At 47.1% G+C, this 15758-nt stretch overlaps 1 protein-coding gene across 3 annotated transcripts in view; it reads left to right on the top strand.

Moving 5' to 3' along the window:
- The window catches only part of LOC142301941 (CD209 antigen-like protein A), a 161514-nt gene that overhangs the window by 36767 nt on the left and 108989 nt on the right, over positions 1-15758 (top strand). For 2 of the 3 annotated variants that reach the window (XM_075342999.1, XM_075343001.1), the window contains exon 2: positions 14577-14660. In XM_075342999.1, the coding sequence (XP_075199114.1) occupies positions 14577-14660 (84 nt within the window). Of the gene's footprint in view, positions 1-8442; positions 8662-14576; positions 14661-15758 lie in introns of those variants that run through there. The other variant, XM_075343000.1, reaches the window with a different exon arrangement.

Below are 15758 nucleotides of genomic sequence, written 5' to 3'. Positions count from 1 at the left end.
CCCCCCAAGTCCCTCATAGAAGACAACAGCCCAACGAGGAAGATAGAAAGCCACCGCCAAGGCTCAGAGATCCCACGGGCCAGCGTCTGTGGGCAAACGGGCTCTCCCGACATCCACAAGCCAGGGAGCGGACTCCTGACGCTGCAAGCGCAGGCAGCCCAACAATTCAAACAGGTGCAGGAGAAAGGCAGAGCCCACCAACCGGGTGGGGGATCCCGACTGCAGCCGGCTGCAGGCACTGACCACCATCATCTTGGTTTACCAGAGACTCGAGTGTTTCATTCTAATAGTGAGTACACCAGTGCCCTCTGGCCGCCCATCTCCCTGCACCGCCAAAGCACCCCCAACGGGTCCCGGGGCCACCATCCCTGCCCACGGAGGGGTTAACAACTTGCTGCATACCATCTCCCCCGGGTGCCCCGTAACTGCAGCGGTGGTGTCCACCTTCACCACATCCCATGGGTGGCGTCACAAACTTAAAACAGGGCTCCGGCCACACACCTACGTCCCAAAAGCGCCAACCACCCTTTTAGATCAGAGTGACCACAGGGCCCCCGGGTCCGGAGATGCTCGAGCCACCCACCAGCGAGCCCGGATCCGAGCGGCCCGGTTGCAGCCGAGCACGGGTTGGCACAGTAACACTGTACAATAAAGTGCCATGTGCAAAGTCACCCGGGCTCATAGAGAAAACGTCACATGGAAATGATGTCCCCACGATTATCGTCATAAGAGGTGCGTCCTCAGGGGTCACGTCACACCTATTGGATCGCTGCCCTCATTTCATTGCACTCTCCATTCCTCTCATTATAGTTATTCACTTGGATAATAGTAACAATAACCTAAAAAAGTGATAAGGATTTTGCTTTTACCTAGAAGGACACTGTCACTCTGTTTATTGTAATCAGTGCAAACAGCATGGCAAAGGAAACGAAACTGCCTATCTTGCTTGTGTTGCACTTTTTCTAGTATTGTGGACAGAAAAAGGGGAATTTAACAGATTTGTTGCATAATTCTGTAGAGTGGCGCAGGGCTGTAGTCGTGGGCGAGGGATTGACTCTGTACGACGCATCATGCTACTTACAAGACATGGTTCTGTGTGTGTGGACTTCTGTTGTGTGAACTGTATGCCCGTGCATTCCTCATGTTGCCATTGATGTTAGGTGACCAGGACCAAGTGACGATTCGCTTCCCAGCTCAGTTTAAACCACAACTCTTTACTTAATGATTCATCTTCACCAACGTTACACACGAGATAGTGGGCACACATCTTCCAGCATGGCTCAGTTGTACAAAGCATAATCAGACACATTTGCAGTTGCTGCTGGGTTGTTTTTGTTCTTACTGGTCCTGTAAGTTCCAGCACAACCCAGCCTACAGTCCAATTTGTGACAGTCACTTTTCCTTTTCCTGTCTCTTCTTTCTCATAGAGGGGGGTACAAGTTTTGCTATTACGGCCAAAATAGAGCCTTACACCCCCAGATGCTTCAGATCCACGCCTCTTCACCTGATAGAGAAGGGAGGTAGGGGTTAGCCAGTAGTGCTAGAGTAGAGCCTTATGTTCTCAGATGTTTGGGGAGACTCCACTTTGAAAAGCCAACTTTGCACATGTCTTAGTCTGTTCTGACTAGAGTTGAGCGCGGTTCGCGGTTCGAGGTTCTCCAGTTCTAGGCTCGAGTGATTTTGGGGCCTGTTCTAGATCGAACTAGAACTCGAGCTTTTTGCAAAAGCTCGATAGTTCTAGAAACGTTCGAGAACGGTTCTAGCAGCAAAAAAACAGCTAATTCCTAGCTGGCTTTCCGCTGTAGTAGTGTAAGTCACTCTGTGACTCACACTATTATGACATTTCAGTGTATAGTGTGCGTGAACAGCGCCTTCAGATCACTGCTGTCTCTATAATGGCGATCGCCATTTTTTTTTTTCCCCTTGTCTTCCTTCCCTAAGCGCACGCGTGTAGTGGGGCGGGCCAGCATGTCAGCCAATCCCAGACACACACACAGCTAAGTGGACTTTTAGCCAGAGAAGCAACGGCATGTGTGATAGGATGTCCATGTCACATGTCCCTGCATTATAAAACCGGACATTTTCCTCCAGCATGCCATTATCTGCCTTCTGCGTCCTTGGTGTCAGACATCACTGGTGCAGCTCCGTCCTTTGTCCTATCGCCGATACTGCTGTATGCGCACCATACACAGCGCTGGACAGCTTAGGGAGAGCACTTTCTATCAGTCCTTTTAAGGGCTCGTACCGGCAGGGTCAGAGCCATAGGTGACAGGTCCTGAAAACAGAGACAGCGTCTGTGTAGCCCAGGTCAGGGATTTCCTCCCTGCATTTCACCATTAGGAGGGAATAGAAAGGCAGGCTTCCATTACTCTACCCAGAGCCCCACAATCCTGGCACTGTACCCTCCTGTCCTCTGCACACTCCAACTCATTATAACTAAGCCATTATACTAGCAAACACTCAGTGTACCTAGTGGCATCCTAAACGTGGCTATTGGACTTTGCTATAGTCCCAGTAGTGCACAGATATTTGCAGCACGTCTGCCTGCATTGCACACTCAAACTGATAATTACTAAGCCATTATACTAGCAAACACTGAGTGTACCTAGTGGCATCCTAAACGTGGCTGTTGGACTTCTGTATAGTCCCAGTAGTGCACAGATATTTTCAGCACGTCTGCCTGCATTGCACACTCAAACTGATAGTTACTAAGCCATTATACTAGCAAACACTGAGTGTACCTAGTGGCATCCTAAACGTGGCTGTTGGACTTCTGTATAGTCCCAGTAGTGCACAGATATTTGCAGCACGTCTGCCTGCATTGCACACTCAAACTGATAGTTACTAAGCCATTATACTAGCAAACACTGAGTGAACTTAGTGTCATCCTAAACGTGGCTGTTGGACTTCTGTATAGTCCCACTAGTGCACAGATATTTGCAGCACCTCTGCCTGCATTGCACACTCAAACTGATAGTTACTAAGCCATTATACTAGCAATTTATGCTGCCAGTTTAAGGGCCGTAGTTGCATTGTCAGGGATATTTATTCTTTATTATTCTGCTGTTAATAAAGCTAGACCACCGCTGCAATCTACACCACCTCTCAATTTTTACTACCACATTTTCAGTGCACAATCTTGTCGCAATCAACATGAGTGGCAAAATGACAGATGCTGGTGGAAAGGGGAAGAGGCGTGGTGGAAAAGGAAAAAAAGGGTTTGTCCGTGGGGAAGGTGGCAAAGCTCCATTATCATCTGCTGAAGATAGACCATCTACCAGCAAAAGTAAGATGTCTACTACTTACCGTGGACAATCCGATGTGCTCCCTTTTTTACGGACACGAACAACAGGAACAAAGGTAGATGATGGCCAAAAAAGGAAAATGCTTGAATGGATCTCAAGTGGTCCAACAAGTGCCCTCTCAGCCACTTCAAGTACCGCATCCAAAAAACACCAGTCCTCTGAGTTGTCATCCCAATCAAACTTGCTTTCTCCAAGCTCTGAAGTCTCCATCAGCCCTGCACAGTATGGTGGAACTGAGATGGCTGAGTCTGCAGAGCTGTTCAGTCACACTATAGCCTGGGAATCAGAGGTCTGCTCCCAAGCTACAGTGAGTACAGAACAGGAAATGGTCTGCAGTGATGCCCAGAACCTTTGTGACTCTGATTCAGGCCGTGAGGACCAAGTTTCTGAGCATAATGTTGACCCTTTGTCACAAACTGTAACACCTGTGGTTATAGACAATGAGGAACATACTGATGAAGATGAGACGCAGATACCCGATTGGGATGACAACTTAAATATTCGGTCAGGGCAAGAAGAGGCTCGGTCTGAGGGGGAGGGGAGTGCAAACACAACAATTGATGATGAAGTTCTAGATCCCACCTACTGTCAACCCACAGTCAGGCACTCGAGGAGGTCAACAGAGGTGGTGGAGGAGGATGCAACTGATGACGAAGTTACCTTGCGCCTTCCTGGACAGAGTCGGAGTACTGGTAGCACGTCTACAACTGCATCCTCAGCCACCACTCTGCCTCTGAGCACTAGTCGGGGTGGATCAACAGGTCGCATGCCCTCTAAGCCTTGCCTAGCCTGGTCCTTTTTTGACATAGCAAAAGATCGCCCAAATTATGTGATCTGTAAAATTTGTCATGGTTCTCTTAGTAGAGGTCAAAACCTCAGCAGTTTGACAACTTCTTCCATGAATCGTCACATGAATAAATATCATATGTCCCGGTGGGAAGCTCACTGTGCTGCAATGCGGCCTAGCGGAGCGAACCATCCACCGCCTGCCCCTTCCAGTGCATCCGCGCGCTCTTCATCTTCTAGGACTGTGGGGACAGCTGTCACACCTGTTTTTCCACGCACAACTTCCACCACTGTAACCGCAACAGGCACTTTGCTTAGTAGGTCGTCAGTTGGTTTGGAAGGGGAAACAAGTGAGTGTGTACAGCTCTCTCAGACATCGATAGCACCAACGTTGGATGAAGGCAACATCATGTCTCCGCCTGCACTTTCCTCACAAACCTGCATTTTTCCAGGGACACCCTACCCAACACCGTCTACACACAGCAGCCAGATCTCTGTCCCTCAGATGTGGTCAAATAAAAGGCCATTTACTGCGACCCATGACAAAGCTAAGAGGTTGACTCTATCCCTCTGTAAGCTCTTGGCTACCGAAATGCTGCCTTTCCGCCTAGTGGACACACAGGATTTTAGAGACCTTATGTCTGTCGCTGTGCCCCAGTACCAGATGCCTAGTCGCCACTACTTCTCTAAGAAAGGTGTGCCCGCGCTACACCAGCATGTCGCACAAAACATCACCGCTTCCTTGAGAAACTCTGTGTGTCAACGGGTGCATTTCACCACCGATACTTGGACCAGTAAGCATGGACAGGGACGTTACATGTCGCTGACTGGGCACTGGGTAACTATGGTGATAGATGGTGATGGGTCTGCTGCACAAGTCTTGCCGTCCCCACGACTTGTGTGTCAATCCTCTGTCTGTCCAAGTTCCGCCACTGCTTCTGCCTCCTCCACCTCATCTGGGTCCTCCACCTCTGCCCCAAGCCTGCCTGGTCAGGCCACCAGCGTTCTCACTGCGCAGAAGGAATCACGCACTCCTCATTACTATGCTGGCAGCAGAGCGCAACGGCATCAGGCGGTCTTTAGCTTGACATGTCTTGGGAATAAGAGTCACACAGCTGAGGAGTTGTGGTCAGCTCTGCGGTCCGAGTTTAATAAATGGTTGTCTCCACTCAACCTGCAGCCTGGTAAGGCCGTGTGCGACAATGCTGCAAACCTGGGTGCGGCCCTTCGCCTGGGCAAGGTGACACACGTACCTTGTATGGCTCACGTGTTGAACCTTGTCGTCCAGCAATTTTTAACACACTATCCCGGCCTAGATGGCCTTCTGACCAGGGCACGAAAACTGTCTGCTCACTTCCGCCGTTCAAGCGCCGCAGCTGAGAGACTTGCATCGCTCCAGAAGTCTTTCGGCCTGCCGGTTCATCGCATGAAATGCGATGTGCCGACACGCTGGAATTCGACTCTCCACATGTTACAGCGACTGTGGCAGCACCGCCGAGCCCTGGTGCAATACGTAATGACGTATAGCCTGGGCCAACGAGATGCAGAGGTGGGGCAGATCACCCTGATGGAGTGGTCTCAGATCAAGGACCTATGCACCCTTCTGCACAGTTTCGACATGGCGACGAATATGTTTAGCGCTGACAATGCCATTATCAGCATGACAATTCCAGTCATTTACTTGCTGGAGCACACGCTAAACACTATTCGGAGTCAGGGGGTGGGACAACAGGAAGGGGAGGAACTACAGGAGGATTCATATGCGCAAGGGACAACAACATCACCAAGGTCCAGACGTTCATCATCACCAACGCAGCAGGCATGGGACCATGGGGGACAGGGATCAACAAGGGCGCATAGTAGCAGGCTAAATGTTGAGGAAGGTGCAGGAGAACATGAAGAAATGGAGGACGAACTGTCCATGGACATGGAAGACTCAGCAGATGAGGGAGACCTTGGTCAAATTTCTGTTGAAAGAGGTTGGGGGGAGATGTCAGAGGAAGAAAGAACGGTTAGCACCTCTATGCCACAAACACAGCGTGGACTTGGTCCGCATGGCTGCGCAAGACACATGAGTGTCTTCTTGTTGCACTACCTCCAACATGACCCTCGTATTGTCAAAATTAGAAGTGATGATGACTACTGGATTGCCACACTATTGGATCCCCGGTACAAGTCCAAATTTTGTGACATAATTCCAGCCATAGAAAGGGACGCACGTATGCAGGAGTATCAGCAGAAGCTGTTACTCGATCTTAGCTCGGCTTTTCCACCAAACAACCGTGCAGGTGCAGGGAGTGATTCTCCCAGTTGTAACTTGCCAAACATGGGACGGTCTCGTCATCTTCAACAGTCTACCCGTACCAGTAGTACCGTATCTGGTGCTGGTAACAGCAATTTTATGGAATCTTTTCATAATTTTTTTAGACCCTCCTTTGCAAGGCTACCAGAGACAACAAGTCTGACACATAGTCAACGACTGGAGAGGATGATACAGGAGTATCTCCAAATGAACATCGATGCCATGACTTTGCAAATGGAGCCTTGCTCCTTTTGGGCTTCAAATCTTGAAAAATGGCCAGAGCTCTCCAGTTACGCCTTGGAGATTTTGTCGTGTCCAGCTGCCAGCGTTGTCTCTGAACGTGTCTTCAGTGCTGCTGGGTGTGTGCTGACAGATAAGCGCACGCGTCTGTCCAGTGACAATGTGGACAGACTGACGTTCATCAAAATGAACAAGTCATGGATCCAGAAGGAATTTACTACCCCTGTGTCATCCTGGGGAGAGTAAATGCTTGTGGATTTGGAATGTGCTTGATGCAAATCAAAACATCCTGTTTGCAACTAGGGCACAAGTGCTGCCACTGATAAGGTGTCTGTGTGGGGCCCAATTTTTGGAAAAAAAGGGAGACTCCGCTTGGAGTAACCCTTGCTTGCTGTGTTTTTTAAAAATGATCCAAGATGAACAGAGCTGGCATCAGGAAAGACTTTGCTACCAACCCCGGTGTCATCCTGGGGACGGTTAAGAATAGCGTATTTTTGAATGTGCTTGATGCAAATCTAGCTGTGAAGTGTACAACTAGGGCACAAGTCCTGCCACTGAATGGGTGGGTGTGTGGCCCAATTTTTGGAAAAAAGGGAGACTCCGCTTGGAGTCACCTTGCGGTGTTTTACATGATTTTAGAAGGGTGTGCCATGCCTATATCTGTGTGTCCTCCTCTTTTTCCTTGTCCAGCTCTTTTGTTTTCGCATGAGTATATGTCCTTGTCACTTTCCCATGTGTTTGTGTTGTGTTGTGAGTTGTTTGTCACCTTTTGGACACCTTTGAGGGTGTTTTCTAGGTGTTTTTATGTGTTTGTGATTGCCTGCCATTGTTTCCTATGCAGTTCGAGTTCGGTTCGTCGAACGTTCGACGAGCCGAACTCGAACGGGACCTCCGTTCGGCGAACCGACCTCGAGCCGAACTGCGACCGGTTCGCTCATCTGTAGTTCTGACCTGTTACCTTTCAGGCTTAAGGCCTGGTCGCTAAAGTCTCATCCTCCAGAACCTTCAGTTTGGGGCCAAAGTCTGGGAGCACGTCATTATCAGCTGTATGGGAGAAGGGTTCAAATTATAAACGTGCCACTGACTGTAGTTGTCTGCCTGGTCCGGACCTGTGTGTGGGTGATCTGGTGTGGTTATGTACCAAAAACATTAAAGAGAACCTGTCACCATATTTGGGGCTTATAAGCTGCGGCCACCACAAGTGGGCTATTATATACAGCCTTCTAACATGCTGTATATGAGCCCAGGCTGCTGTGTAGAACATAAAATACACTTTATAATACTCACCTAGGAGGTCGCTCCGGTGCAGACTGGTCAAATGGATGGCGCTGTTTCCCGGTGCTGGTGCCTCCTCTTTTGGCCATCTTGGTCTTCCTTCTTCTGAAGCCGGCGTGCATGATACGTCCTACTGTAAGGGGGTAGTCGGACCCCCGAGCTGGGAAAGAGAATTCCCCCCTGAAGATGCCACATGGTGTGGTGGCAAATGTTGATAATGATGGTAAAATGTTACCTATTGTGTTGGTTAATACACGGTGTTCCCACTAGGTGCCAGTGTAGAGTAGTGATTCCCCTGGTAACAGTGGCAGGGAAGGAGGGGCAGGGCAGCCTAGGTGGGGATGGGCTCTGAATGCAGGGCAGTGTGGAGTCAGATGTGACATGCGAGTGAGCTCTGTCTGAGGTGACGGGGCAGAGTGTGGGAGTGAGACGTGGCAGTAAGCCAGAGTGAGTGCTTTGACAAAGAAGTCGAGGAACGCCCATAGTAAGCAAAGTAGATCCTTGAGGAAGAAGTGTAAAAAGTGGGAACTTATCTGGAGCCGGTAGTGAGTACTGGAGCCGTCCCATAGTCTAAACAAACCCCTAGAACAGGGCTGGACTAAATCCGGGATTGGAGTGCAGCTACTAGGTGGATAACACTTGGCCTCTGCAGGCAAAGGAAAGTTACCGGAGAAAAAGGGAAACCGTGGCTCTTTACTGGGAGTGATGAAGAGGCCGGCGAGCCGAGGGAAAAAGGCGCCACCGGGAACTAAGGTACCGACATGCATGTGTCCCTGCCATCCACACTCTGCCCCAACAACACACCTGTCTTACTAGTGACGGCCGGGCCGGGGGTCAGCCTGCCGCCCCCTGGGCAGGAGACCACGACTACACCCCCTGAGGCACCCCTGCCCCGTTACACTATGTCATGCACACAGGACAGCACTGAGGTCCTGCGCAAGTGCACTACAATACTTTGATCTGCCCTGAGTAGGGCAGATCAAAGTGCGCCTGCGCTGGACCTCAGTGCCGGCGATTGTGTATGATGTAGGACGCATCATGCACCCAGGCTTCAGAAGAAGGAAGACCAAGATGGCCAAAATAGGAGGCGTCGGTCACAGAGAATGGCGCCACCCAATTGACCAGTCTGCACCAGAGCGACCTCCTAGGTGAGTATTATAAAGTGTTTTTTATTTTCTACACAGCAGCCTGGGCTCTTATTTACAGCATGATAGAATGCTGTATATAAGATCCCACTGGTGGTGGCCGCAGCTTATAGGCCCCAAATCTGGTGATAGGTTCCCTTTAAACTTAAAATACTCTCATTGAAGTTAGGACCCCGATTTATTGGTCCGTGCAAAATGACAGCAGTCATTATTCTTGTTGCTTTCTGTCTGGCATTACCTGCATCTTTCAAAATCCAGAATGTATTTTCCAGATCTCTGCTTTACCAGCCTGCTAGTTCTGACTATGATCATTTTAGATCACAAACGTTCGGGTCACCATTCACCTCTAGAAGGTTTGGGGCATGCGGTCACGTTTGGGTCAGGTCTGGGTTTTTGTGGGAAAAATGTGATTTTTTTATTTTCACAGATCAATGTTATAAAATTCTGTGAAGTACCTGTATGTTTAAGGTGCTCGCCACACCGCTAGTTAAATCCTATAAGGACTGCCGTGACGTGGCGAAGCAGCTCAAGAAATTGCAATTTTTTGCCAAAAATCTCAAAATTTTTTTTATAATAAGTACAGTTTGGAATGTTTAGTGCTGTAGTGCACATTTGGTGCTGGCTTTTTGTTTTTTATCCTATAAGGACTGTAGTTTTCAAAATGAGGTCACTTACGAGGAGTTTCCATTGTTTAGGCCGGTTTCACACAGCCAGCATTTCGCCGCTTTGCCGGATCTGTCACACTCCAGTATAGTGCAATACAATACAATGGCATCGTGGCAAGCTCCGGTCACATGCTGTCATGTGACCGGAGAATGTGACCGGAGCTTGCCGCGATGCGATTGTATTGTATTGCACTGTACTGGAGTGTGACGGATCTGGCAAAGCGGCAAAATGCTGTATGTGTGAAATGGGCCTAAAGGCCCCGTTACACGCAAGGACATATCTAACGATATGTTGTCGGTGTCACGGAATTCGTGATGCACATCCGGCATTGTTAGCGACGTTGTTGCATCTAACAGCTCCGAGCGTCTGTTAACGATCAAAAATGTGAAGCCCTGGACTAGCCAGGGGTCACAGGTAGTCCCTTGCACAACACCAACCCCTAAAAAGGTCACAGCAGCCAACCACTAAAACCCTGAGTCACCCCTCCCAGGTCTTGACGTTCAAACACCGTGGGGCGGAGTCAGGCAGTTGGCCACGCCCACCGAGGAGTTCGGATAGCCTGGGGCGGGGAAAAACAGAGAGTGCTGTTAGGGAGAGGAAAAGGAGAGGAGGTGTAGAGAGGAGGTGAAGGAGTCACGTCTGTTAGGGAGCCGGGTTGGAGCTCGGGTACCCTTTTGGCCAGGAGGCAGACAGTGGTGACCGTCTGCAGGAGACTGGGAAGACAGTCTGCGGAACCGCAGGGACCGAGACCGGGTACTGGCCTGCCGGGACCGAACCGGGGAGCGACTGGAAACCAGAGCACCAGGAATGGGTTATTCAGGCCCTGAACCAGCCCCGGCTTTGTCCGGACCGTGTCAATCACTGTTTAGAGCCTGGACTAGAGGTCCTTGCTCACCCCAAGTCCCGATTGAAGACAACCGTCCAAAGCTAGGGATAGAAAGCCACCGCCGAGGCATCGAGATCCCACGGGCCAGCGTCGGCGGGCAAATGGGCTCCTACGGCATACACAAGTCGGGGAGCGGACTACCGTTGCTTAGGCATAGGAGTCAAAACGACAACATTGAGGTGCAGGAGAAAGGCGGACACCACCAACCTTACGGGGGTAACACGCAGCCGGCTGCGGGCACCGATCATCACCGAACTTGGTTTACCAGAGACTCTTGAGTGGTTTATAATCATGAGTACACCAGTTCCCTCGGGCAGTGCAGCATCCCGCACCGCACCGCTCCGCCCTGTGACATCCCCCTGCCCTTGCACCCCAACCTCACCACACCGGGGCCCCGGGACCAACATCCCCTACCCATGGAGGGGTCAGCAACTGGCTACACCGTACCATCTCTCCCGGGAAACCCCGTCATCTGCAGCGGTGATGCCCACCATCACCACAACCCGTGGGTGGTCTCACGAACTTAACCCTACACCATGGCCCCAGGTCGTAAACACCCACCTACCCCACCGTGCAGTGCCAGCAATTACCCCCCCCCCCTACAGAGCAACGTAACCCCCGGGTCCGGAGACACTCGAGCCACCGGCACACAAGCGAGCCCGGATCCAAGCGGCTCGGCGGTCGCAGCCGAGCCTCGGGGCGGTACAAAAATACTCACCTTATCGTCGATCATTTTTTCCCTTCCACATTGCTTTAATTCCTGCGAAGCACCGAAAGGGTTCATAAACTTCTTGAATCTGGTGTTGAGCACTTTGAGGGGTGCAATTTTTAAAATGGTGTTATTTTTGGGCATTTTCTGTCTCATAGTCCTATGACAGAAAATGTGATGTGGTTTGAGAGAAAATAAGTTTCGTAAGTTTTGTTGTAGAAATGACAAATTGCTGATAAACTTTTAACCCTTCTAACTTCCTAAAAATAAAAATAATGTTTCAAAACTGATGGTGATATAGATAAGTAGATATGTGGGAAATGTTATTTTTTAACTATTTTATGTGATAAACTAGATCGGTGTAAGGGCATAAACCTTAAAAATTGAAACATTTTTGCCAAAATTCCAATAATTTTACAAATAAATGCAAAAAATATCAACCTAATTTTACAATTATCATAAACTATTATGTGTCACAAAAATACAATCTCAGAATAACTGGGATCTGGTGAAGCGTTCCAGAATTATTACTGAATTCAAAAACAGTTTGTTAGAATTGTAATATTTGACCGGGTCAAGAAGGGTAAAACAGGCTGGGTGGTGAAGGGGTTAATGTAATATTGTAGTGAGAGCTGATTCCTCTTAAGGATTGAGATTAGACTTGCTGTAACAGTACAGTGCTGAACTTTACTGGATTTCATAAATGTATATAATAAGTATTGAACACGTCACCAATTTATTAATATATCTCTAAAGTTGTTATTGACATGAATTTCTCACCATATGTCGATAACAACCCATCCAATCCACACAGGCAAAGAAATCAAACCATAGATGTCCATAAAGTTAGTGATGTGTAATAATGAGAAATGCTACAAGGAAAAAGTATTAAACATTACTGAAATTGAATTAATATTTTGTATAAAAGTCTTTATTGTTGATGAAGCTTCAAGACACCTCCTGTATGGAGAAACTAGTGGATTGGCTGTGTTTCATTGGCTGTGTTTCCTTGGCTGTGTGTTTCCTTGGCTGTGTTTCATTGGCTGTGTTTGCTGTCTGTTTCATTGGCTGTGTTTCCTTGGCTGTTTGTTTCCTTGGCTATGTGTTTCCTTGGCTGTTTGTTTCCTTGGCTGTGTGTTTCCTTGGCTGTTTGTTTCCTTGGCTGTGTGTTTCCTTGGCTGTTTGTTTCCTTGGCTGTGTGTTTCCTTGGCTGTTTGTTTCCTTGGCTATATGTTTCCTTGGCTGTTTGTTTCCTTGGCTGTGTGTTTCCTTGGCTGTTTGTTTCCTTGGTTGTGTGTTTCTTTGGCTGTGTTTCCTTGGCTGTGTGTTTCCTTGGCTGTGTGTTTCCTTGGCTGTGTGTTTCCTTGGCTGTTTGTTTCCTTGGTTGTGTGTTTCTTTGGCTGTGTTTCCTTGGCTGTGTGTTTCCTTGGCTGTGTGTTTCCTTGGCTGTGTGTTTCCTTGGCTGAGTGTTTCATTGGCTGTGAGTTTCCTTGGCTGTCTGCTTGGGATCATTGTCTTGCTGAATTGTCCACCCTCGATTCATCTTTATCATCCTGGTAGATGGCAGCAGATTTTTTATCAAGAATGTCTCTATACAATTGTCCATTCATCCTTCCTTCAATTACATGAGGTTTGCCAGTGCCGTATGCTGAAAAACAGCCCCACACCATAATGTTCTCACCTCCAACTTCACTGTTAGAATGGTGTTTTTGGGGTGATATGCAGTGCTGTGTTTTGGCCTCCAAACATAGTGTGTGTTATGGTATCCAAAGAGTTCCATTTTGGTCTCATCTGACCAGATTATATTCTCCCAGTATTTCACAGGTTTCTCTAAATGTTGTTGAGCAAACTTTATACACTCTTGAACATGCTTTTTGTTTAGCAATGGATTCTGGAGTGGTGATCGTGCATACAGGTGGTGAGGGGGTGGGTGCATTACTTATTGTTTTCTTTTAAAGAATTGTATCTGCTGATTCCAGGTCTTTCTGTAGATCTCCACAGCTGGTCCTTATCTCTTGGACAACTCTTCTGATAATTCTTTTCACTCCTCTGTCTGACCTCTTGCCGGCAGCGCCTGTTCGTGGCCGATTTATGGTGAAATGATTTTCTTTCCACTTCAGGAATCTTCAATAGTATAGAAATTCTTCTTTAACCAATGCTATCAGTATGTTTTGCAACAATAAGGTTGCAAAGGCCCAGGGACAGCTCACTGGTTTTACTCATCACGAGATGTTTCTTGTGTGGCCCCTTGGTAATGAGACACTTTTTATAGGTCATCAGTTGAATCAGTTGATATTATTTTCACTACTCTTCAGTGTAGGAGGAGAAAAAGGGGTTAAACCCGCGCAATCCGCCAAATAAGATGTAGAGATGTTGATAGTTTAATCACTCTTTTATTCCATAGGTCTACGCGTTTCAAGGTGCAGGGACCTCTTCCTCAGGACCAGAAAATCAACATGAATGAATGTTGATTTTCTGGTCCTGAGGAAGAGGTCCCTGCACCTTGAAACGCGTAGACCTATGGAATAAAAGAGTGATTAAACTATCAACATCTCTACATCTTATTTGGCGGATTGCGCGGGTTTAACCCCTTTTTCTCCTCCTACACTGAAGACTTCTGCACGTGGGGCCGCGGCAGCCGCCATTATCCTATGCTATCTATGGTGGTTGTGACCCTTCACAACCATTTTTGGTGAGTGTATTTATCTATATACTAACCTGTACTTATCTGGTAAAACCCTATCAGCGCTTCTGTTTTTTAGCACTATTATTTTCACTACGTGACAGGATTGCTTTCTCATTACTGACAGATTTCAGCTGGTGTCATGACTTTCCATGGATTTTTATACCTCTTTTTCTTCATGTGTACAATACTTTTTGTGTGTGTCACTTCTCAATATTACCCATAACTTAATTTATGGATATCTATGGTTTGATTTCCTTGCTTTTTATTCATGTCAATAGCACCTTTAGAAATATATCTACTTAGAAAATTTGGGAAGTGTTCAATACTTATTTCACCTGCTGTATATATTGTGACATACCCCAAACAATAATAGAGCATTGTCTGATGCCGCTATTCCACTGTCTGCAGAGAAATGAGAAAATACATAGAACACTAATATGAGCAGATCATAGCAATGGGCTTTCTGTCTTAGAGAAATCTCTGTCATTACCTAGGTGAATAGTCCTTTAGAGTTTTTTGCTAATGTTTTTGATGTTAACGTTCTCTCTCTATCTCTGGTTCTATGAATTTCTTTAGAAAATGATTATGAGGACAATGTGTATGGGAATGTGGAGGAACCAAATCCGGCTAGATCCATGGAAAATGAGGAAATAACTATGAGTAAGTAACTTTCTTTACATAAATGAAATGATTTTGTATTGCTTAGATGAATTTGGAATGAAGAAAGCAGTAACAGTAGCCTTGATTTGATTTTTAAAAATCTCCTTTTGTTTTTGTGTGTGAGTGAAGTATACTCCTTTTATGCCTCTGGAACGCCAAATTAATAAGATTTGTTTTCGAAGCACTTGGGAAATCAATACAGCACACACATGCTTTGTGGTGTACTCAAAGAATTCTGCTTTATTAGTGGATGAAACCAATTTATCTAAGGTCACAGGCAAAGGCCTTGCCCTTCTGAACTATGCACCAATAAGTGTAGTAGGGGCATGAACAGAAATGTGAAACTTCCCCACCCATCAATATTAGTTGAACCCTATGACATCATTAGTTATAGGACAAGATGGAAACTATAAGAACAAAATGGATTCTGTTCTCTCACAGTCATGGTTCCTCTTGTAGGTAACCTAGAGGAACAGTCATCCTACACATGATCTCTTACCTGAGCTCTTGTACTTTACCTCCTATGGAGTGAATGACGCCAATAGACTTTGTTCACATTAGTGTTGTGTTGTGTCCCATGAATGGGAACAACCTGTTGTTTATATTTCTTGCATTGCATATTTTTCCTCCTATCAGGAAATTCCTTATTGTTACTAGGTAGATTTAGACTGTATGAAGTTTGTCCCTATGTTCCTCCCTTAGTTGTCTTCTGTATAAAATGCTCCTCCCTTTCTTCCTCAGTTTAGTCTAAAGAGGAACCATTGCTGGACACATGTCTACAACCCTGTACAGATTATTCCTTTTCACCTGCCTTTACTTTGTACTTAATACAAGATTCTAGAAGAAAACTACAGCGTTTCTCCTTGTCTTCCTACAAGTCATCGTTGGGCTGAGTTAAAACTATCTGTTGATGCTTTGAAGAGTGAGTACAAGCATACATCTATCTAAGGAACTGATAATTAGAGCGCTTGGGATTCGCAGCTTCTAGGAAGAGACAGAATAGTGAAAAGGACTAGCTGTGACCGGGATTAGTATTCATATATCAGTAAAGAACCTGTTTCCAGGAGTGCTATACTGCATACAATCCAGAGAAAGGAT

Source organism: Anomaloglossus baeobatrachus, chromosome 4 (assembly GCF_048569485.1).
Source record: "Anomaloglossus baeobatrachus isolate aAnoBae1 chromosome 4, aAnoBae1.hap1, whole genome shotgun sequence".
NCBI lineage: Eukaryota > Metazoa > Chordata > Amphibia > Anura > Aromobatidae > Anomaloglossus > Anomaloglossus baeobatrachus.
Note: the sequence above shows the minus strand (reverse complement) of the source record. Positions and strands in the feature narration are given on the sequence as shown.